At 41.3% G+C, this 8343-nt stretch overlaps 1 protein-coding gene across 1 annotated transcript in view; it reads right to left on the bottom strand.

Annotated features, from left to right (window-relative positions):
* Positions 1 to 375: 375 nt before the first annotated feature.
* Positions 376 to 8343, bottom strand: part of PON3 (paraoxonase 3) — a 28869-nt gene continuing 20901 nt past the window's right edge. The window contains exons 6-9 of the mRNA XM_046020132.1: positions 5193 to 5393; positions 3892 to 3973; positions 3501 to 3629; positions 376 to 1070 (exon numbers count right to left, since the gene is read on the bottom strand). Coding sequence (XP_045876088.1) covers positions 912 to 1070; positions 3501 to 3629; positions 3892 to 3973; positions 5193 to 5393 — 571 coding nt within the window. The 3' untranslated portion in view covers positions 376 to 911. The remainder of the gene's footprint in view (positions 1071 to 3500; positions 3630 to 3891; positions 3974 to 5192; positions 5394 to 8343) is intronic.

Genomic DNA, 8343 nt, shown 5'->3' with positions numbered 1-8343 from the left:
TCACTCACCAGAGCATGCACATCTTACTGTAGAAAGAATATTGGGGATACTGGACAAAAAGCATTGAGAAGCCTGGCTTCTTATTGGACTGTCACTCACTTGACTTAGGACCTGGTGGGCATTATGTAATCGCTAGGCTTCTTTGCATAAGAAAAGCTGGGCACACTATTATTGGTGTTTGTCATTTCTGTACAGTTTCACTTATCATATGAGTGAGGGTGTTTTTTTTTTTAGATTTTATTTATGTATTTGAGAGGGAGGGTGAGAGAGAGAGAGCGAGCGAGCACAAGCTGGGGAAGAGGCAGAGAGAGAGGGGAAGCAGACTCCCCCAGGCTGAGCAGGGAACTCTATGTGGGGCTCAATCCCAGGACCCTGGGATCATACCCCAGGCCAAAGGCAGACACTAAACCGACTGAGCCACCCAGGTGCCCCTAATTTTTTTTAATTTTTACTAAACATGAAGATTGACAACAGAGACAATAAAATCGAGTAAACGTTAACTAAGAGAGTTATTTAAAAGGGAGCCGGGAGGACACCAGGGAGGTGGGGCACTTGTTCTGGATCAAATTCTCAGAATTTTTGCTAAGCTCAGCTCAATTTCCAGGCATCTACTAGGTGTTAAGATGGACATGAATGGACTTTCTGCCTCACCCTAGCAACCAGTCACACACAGCTTAGTGTCACTGTAACTATACCAACACCAAGCACCTTTTCTTCAAACATCTTAGGTAAATCTCTTCTTTCCTCTTTAAAAACTCTAACCTCTTTGTCTCTCTGCAGCACGCTTTCAATTCTAGTCGAATCTGTGTCTCCCATGTTTGCAATCCCTAAGACCCCAAATAAACACATTTATCTTGCTGCTTGTATTTTGTGTTTCCTTGGTTGACAAGACTTTTGGGGATGTCTGGAGTCTAGAGCAAACAGTACAGAGCTTTGTGGAATATCGTGCCTATGAGAAGTTTTCCGCGGTACACGGAAGCCACGGTGCTTGCCTGAAGCACAGAGCCATTATTGGCATACTCGGTGCTGATTTTAGTCTTCTCAGATAAAACATTCTGGATGCGAAGCACCTGTCAAGAAAAAGATAATTTGTCAGTATGCTACATGAACAAACAGCTGCCAGTGACATTTTCCTTCTCCAATACTCCAGGACTAATATATTTCCCAGAAATCAATACACTGAAATTTGTGTACAATTATTTTGGGGGGTATTCTGATGAAAGTATTAATGTTCTAATTATATCTGTGCAGTCAAGTGGACTGGTTATCTGACATTTACCAAATTCCCAACAAGACTGTTTACATAATCTCCATAGTTCGGGCATCTCCTATAGAAGAAGGAGGTGAGAACCAGGGGGCGCTCTTATCTAATTCTCGAGTGAATAGTGTTCGTCTGCGGGAAGGGTCTTGCCTTTGACTAGGCCTACTGTGTTGGGAGGGAAACACAGGACAGAGAGGATGAAGGGACACTCTGTTAGCAAGCCAACCTAATCTCATAACTAGTAGGATGGTACTTGTCCCAGCTGGAACCCCCTCATATCCATAACATGGCTCAGAAGCATAAAGAATGCATACTTTGGAAGTCAGTCTGACACATCCCACCTACTACTGTTATTGGTCCTCAAGATCAACACACTTAAGTTTGTTCATCAATAAACACATAAGAGCTCAGTTTTCTGAATAGCCTGGAGGAAGTTCACTGAAACAGCACATGATAGGAATTAAAACCAATTAGAAATTCACGAGTCATGAGTATGTATCGACACTTATTAGGAACAGAGTTGAGTTGAGTTTTGTTTTTTCATCTTAAGGAAGATCCTGTAACTTCATCTCGGATGTGTTACACGAAAATACTCAAACTTGGAACTCATGTAGATAGAAAAGTGAAGCCTCAAGCACAAGGGAAGGGAGTCATTGATTGTGAGGGAAGAAGCCTTATCTACATACATACAATAAACCTATGATGAGCTTGAAAACAGAGACATGAGAAAGATCCTGAACAATTTTCCAGACATGCTCTAGATCATATTTTCATTCTCTTATAGCAGACATTATTAGGCATTTGTAAAAAGTAATATGGCTCACTTTTGGGGGACCTGTGTCTGAAGCCCAGGTAGATTGCTAGCCTGGGGTAACAGTTCTTTAGGCTCCAGATTCAGACTGAACTTTTGTTTCTTTTCGTATTTTTTGGTGTTTCTGCTTGCTTGTTTGTCTGTTTTTAAGAAGCTGTGATTAATATGTTAATAAATTAGAGAAACAGATTTTTCTTCTTTTTAACTGAGGAAGAGCAATATTGGAGGCAGAAGTCAGGGTATGTTACCAGGCTGGGATTTGAATCTCAATTTCCCAACTCCCCAAACCTAGACTCAAACATTATATCTTTCTCCAAACCTTACCTTCTCAATGAGGCCTACCCTGATTCCTGTATTTAATAATAGGACTGCCCATCCCCCTGTTCACAGAAATCCTGATTTCCTCTACCCTGTTATACTTTTTTTCCCATAGAACTTATCACCTTCAAGCTTGCTATGTAATTCACTTACTTCTTGCGCTTATTGTTCATTGTCAATTCCCCCTCCAGAAGAGCAGAAATCTTTGTATATTTTGTTTTCTGACATATTCCAGGCCTTGAAAAAAAGTTTCACCCACTGTAAGCACTCAATAAATTTTTGTGAATTGATCTCTCAGAATTTGTGTGCCAAGAATTTATATCTATATTGAATTTACTAGAGATTTGTTATTCTTAAACTCAAAACTATAGAAAATTCTCCACCTGTTTTTAATGCCATATAAAATTCAATGGTATAAGCTATTGTTTTAGAAGATTTTTTTTTCTTTTTCCTTTTTACATAGGTTCCATGCCCATCCTGGGGCCCAACACAGGGTTTGAACTCACGACCCTGAGATCGAGACCTGAGCTGAGATGGAGAGTCAGATGCTTAACCGACTGAGCCACCCAGGCACAGCTGTTTTAGAAGAGATTTAAATAACACAAATAGCATCTTTAAAATGAGACGTTCTTCAACACTATCATATACATTAGAACCTGCTGGCAAAATTAGTTTTGTTTTGAGACTACAGTCATTTAAATCCTTTCTTTTGAGCTTCATAGTAGTGTGAAAGAAGATGGTTCCACATAGGACTTTCCCTTTGCCTAACTTCAGGCCCTTCTCAGAGCCTACATCCTGATTGGAAATATGATATGGCAAGCTAGGTCAGTGTGAATAAGGAAGCTCCTACTTATCTATTCTTCCCAATAACAAGCACAGCCCTTGCAAGGATGGGGCATGTTGTCTAGCACTGGTGTTAAATTGGCATCAGGAGACCTGAAAAGGTTAATGCGCTGTAACTCTCCGTCCTGCTAAAATCTCTGCTTTTTCCATATGCAGAACTTGTTCAGTTCTGGAACACCGCATGTGACCCACTAAATTCTCCCAAGTCACCTCAACAAATTGTTCTTGCAGCTTAGCCTGTGAGCTCAGAGAAATACAGGCACTTACTTCGGACCCTGGAGGATCCTCAGGGTTATAGACCAGCAGCTTCATGCCATTAGGATGGCATCCGGCCCAAATATCTCCCGTGTCTGGATCCACCGTCAAATTATCCACTAAGGTGCCCAGATGCATCACCTTCCAACAAAGAAGAAGTACAAACACGTTGTTTCAACTTTCTTCTTGACCCTTCCTCCCTCCCACCAGCTCCTTCTGGCTCCTGAAATGGGTCTTTTTAAGGGCCTTACTACTGAATTTTAGAAGTTCAAGCACAATCTCACCGATATTCTTCTAAAATGGTTATGTTTCCTGCATTCAAGGAGCACATTCCTTGTCAGGGGTGGGAACTGATCTAAGAGGCCACATGGTGGGGGAATAAAGCAAGCCAGGGGACTTTTACCTTCACTGGAGTTAAATCCCAGTTCTCATGTTTTTTCAGGACATGAATGTTCTGAGCAGTTACATCAGCTATGTAGATAAAGCTTTGAAGAAAATAGCATTTAGATGTAAGCAAGTAGTAATGAGAGATGACATTAACTTTTACTTTGGAGGAGAGGTCTAACAGTTCACAAGGGTTCCAAGTGCCCCTGCAATGTCTTCCTAAAGCATGGTACAAGAAGATAACAGAAACTTATTTTTAGTATTTTTCAAGGATTGAAGTAGGCATTAAATATGAGATGTGACCTTGGTGTTTCTAGGTGACATATATGCTCAGTCTCATTACTTCAGAGCCACAATGTATTCCTTAAATTGTGTGGAGTTAAGCAGACCTCTGTATTATAAGTCAAAAGAGTCTATACTTCCACAAGAAACTAGTGCTTACAAAGAAGTATCAGATGACCATGAAAGTCAATCATAATCATTTTTTTGAAAGAGGAGGAACTTAGAGTTGTTTTCCACAGGGATCATCTCTATTATCTCAAATGCACATAGCAATATTCATGGGGTACGTTTCTTTTTTAAAAAACCTTCCAATCTGGGGCGCCTGGGTGGCTCAGCGGGTTAAGACCTCTGCCTTCAGCTCCGGTCATGATCCCAGGGTCCTGGGATCGAGCCCCGCATCGGGCTCTCTGCTCAGCGGGGAGCCTGCTTCCTCCTCTCTCTCCGCCTGCCTCTCTACCTACTTGTGATCTCTGTCTGTCAAATAAATAAATCTTTAAAAAACAAAAACAACAACAAAAAAATCCTTCCAATCTAAAACACTTTAAAAGAGCTTCTCATAGAATTTCATGCTGCATAAAATCATATTTAGAAAAGTCTGCTGTTGTATATCAGTAAATATGAAATTCATACAATCACAATGCCCAATCTAAGTCAGGTCTCCTTCTCTAAAAATAAGTTTTGGGTAACTCAATTAGTGTAAGTAGTTAAACAACTTTCAGCCTCATAAAGGCAGAGATATTGGGCATTTATTCTCCTTTTCAGTGTGTTGGGTAACTGTTTCTAGAGTCACATGGTAAATTGGACCAAGGACCTCACATCCTTGAATCCACATCCTTCATTTCATTGGGGGAGGGGGGCTAACATGCAAGAGAGCAAATGGTGTGCTTATGATATGTTCACATAGAGTGTGAACCTTGGCCACACCCAACATATTCATCTATCCAGCAACGACTTAAGCTTAAGGAGGTAACCACCTCCCGAAGGAAGAAATCCACTAAAATGTCAAGAGCAAAGTATTGGAAAATTATAAAAGCTTACTTTTTGTCTAGTGAGACTGTGATCCCATTGGCAGAACTAAATCCTTTGGCTACCACTTTGACCTCTCTTGGACTGTAGAAAACAACATGACTCCAACGAAGATCCAAGATAATCTCCAACAGCACCAAGAAGAAGTTGGTAAAGTAGTGGTCTCTTGTAGCATAAAACTGTTCTGGTCCAAGAACCACAATGTCATTCAGGCTACAGTGAAAAAAAGAAAGAGAGAGAGAGAGAGAGCAAAACCCATGGAGTATTTAAGTATCTAGACTGTTGTCAAAAACACTGAATCTCAAAGACCCTTCTGTTCATCAGTTTGAAAAAGTATACACAGTATGAATGAAGAAATTCTGCACAAAGGACATGATTTTTCATTGTACCTGTTCTTTTAGCCATTTATTATTTTCTCAATCTTCTCTTCCACAGAAGTCAGCAAAAATACATAAATACACACAAAAAAACCCTCAACTCCAAATCGTTGACTTGTAAATGTCAATAATGGTTATGTGCGATGGTCACAGTGCAACAATGGTTATTATCGGTGGTCACCAATAGTTCTGGTTCACTTTCTTCTAGGATTAGACTTCTCCGTGCCCTGGATCTTTGGCCCGGGCACATGACTTGCTTTTGGCCAGTGAGATGAAGTGATGTGTGTGGCTTCCGGAAGGCAGACGGGCCAGTATGTGATCCACCATGCTTCCCTTACTCTTCGGCAGTAACCAGCAACTTTTCTGATGACTGAAAGTGTGGCCCGTTAGGGCCCTATAGGAGGACAATATAAAATTGAATCTTTGGGGCGCCTGGGTGACTCAGTGGGTTAAGGCCTCTGCCTTCAGCTCAGGTCATGGTCCCAGGGTCCTGGGATCGAGCCCCGCATCAGGTTCTCTGCTCAGCAGGGAGCCTGCTTCCTTCTCTCTCTCTCTGCCTGCCTCTCTGCCTGCTTGAGATCTCTGTCTGTCAAATGAATAAATAAAATCTTTAAAAAAAAATTGAATCTTTGAACCACTTACATCGGACATGTAGCATGAGTAAGAAAACAAAACAAAATTTATGGTTTTGAGCCACTAAAAACCTTACAGCTTTTTTTTTCTGTTATTGTATTATAACCCAGTCCATCCTGACCTTTATAATTGGGATTGTGAGTGCTATTCTTTCTTGCTTATAGTCTTCAGTATTATGAAAATTTTTAAATGAAACAAGTCATACTCCTATAAGAGTAAAGAGCAATAAAGTCTTTTACATTTTGGAAAAGGAAAAAAGAGATGGTGACTTGAAAAAAATGTAAAAAAAAAGAGGAAAAGTGTAAAAAATGTGAAAAAGTGTAAAAAATGAAATACTTTTAGATTGAATTTAGAAAAATTTTGGATGAATCAGGAAATACTTTGAGGTTTTGATTTACAATGACTTTTCCAAGGCCATTAGGCCACTCATCTTTTGGGTCTCAGCTTAAGCATTCGTTCTTCCAAAAAGTATTGGCAGGCACCACAGGATAAGTTTGATCCCAGAGCACCTTGTTCTACCTTGAAATGCTTGAAATGCTTGGTTAAGATTGAGTACCAGGGCACCTCTCAAAAGTACTCTTTAGGTCCTCCAAACTTCACCTGCTCTGTTCCAGATGGCACTCCTCCAACCAGCTCTGCCTGGTTCTGACAGACCCTTACCTCATTTTTAGGCTCCTTAGCCTCATCTTAGGCTCCTACTTCCAGGCTTCTATGTTGAGGCCAAAGCACGGGATATCACCAGACTTGACTTGCACATGCACAATCAGGAATTTTCAGGAGTTAATACCCTTTGGGGGCAAACTTTGGCTCTCAGGAGATGGGCCTGGGGAATAAACGCTTCTCCCTTTCTTATGGCAGCCAGATTTTCCGAAATTGAGGCTCATGTTGCTTACAGGAGGACAATCCTGATTGTCAATCCTGATTGACAATCCTGATTGACAATCCTGATTTCAAGCAGCTGCACTCGGCAGTGCCTGGCTTCATTAACACTCACCATAGCCTCTCCTCTGCATGAGCTTCCTAGCGCTGCCATGACAGAGTACCACAAACTGGGGAGTGGAAAACGATAGAAATTTGCTGTCTCGCAGGAGGTGAGACCTCTGAAGTCAAGGTGCTGACAGAACCATGCTCCTTCTGAGGGTTCGATGGGAGAATCCGTCCTTGCCTCTTCTAGCTGCTAGTCACTCTGGACATTCTTTGCCTTGTAGATGCTTCACTCCAATCTCGCTCTCCATCTCCATAGGCATTCTCCCTGTCTGCCTTTCTTCTTATTAGGACATGAGTCATATTGGATTAAGGATCCACCCCCACTTTTAATATAACTTCATTTAACTGAGTATATCTGCAGTAATCCGATTTCTAAACAAGGTTATATTCTGAGATGTTGCGGTGGGGGGATGGCTGGTTAGAATTTCAGCATATCTTTTTGAGAGGACATAGTTCAACCCAACCTTCTCCCTGCCTCAGGCTGATCCCTCGCTTCTGGGTCCTGGGATGGTAACTCTCCAATAAAGTAGTTGCCTATTAAGTTTTCCCTCAGGCTATGTTTTCACTGAAAGGAATTCGTTCAGTGAGGTCATAGGTCACCATCACCAGTTGGGTAAGTCAAGTCAGCCAGAGAACCCCCATTTCGCTAATGACACTGAAGCATAGGTTGGGAGATTTGTCCACAGTTTCTCAGTCACCCCGTGGCGGTCCTGGTCCCTGCTGTGCCTCAGAATCCAGTGCAATCCATCATGGGAAGAGTTCAGTGACCCCTACTTCTTTTCTTCTGCCCTCTGCTTTTGTCATCCCTAATTCTACAGGGAGAAATTCATACATGATTTTGAGAAAGACAGTGAAGGAGAGACAGTGAACTTCCCTCCTTTTCTTTTCCTGATCTTCTATCACAGGAAAGATTAACCTCTACTGTCTTTCAGCATTGAGTCCATTTTATAAAAGACAAGTTCCTCCTTGTTTGTTACAGCCTTCCAACAAGCAAACTATCCACTAAAAAACTAAACTATTTTTCTCAACACAGTAAAAAGGATGTTCATCACTGTGACCGAGAGTCCAGCTTTGAATTCGGACCAATCGAGGCTTACATCCTGGTTCTACCACTTACAAATTATGTAATTTGGGTAACTTAACCTCAAATTTCTTTTTTTAAAAAA

Source organism: Meles meles, chromosome 10 (genome assembly GCF_922984935.1).
Source record: "Meles meles chromosome 10, mMelMel3.1 paternal haplotype, whole genome shotgun sequence".
Lineage (NCBI taxonomy): Eukaryota > Metazoa > Chordata > Mammalia > Carnivora > Mustelidae > Meles > Meles meles.
This window is presented reverse-complemented; position numbering and strand designations above follow the sequence as displayed.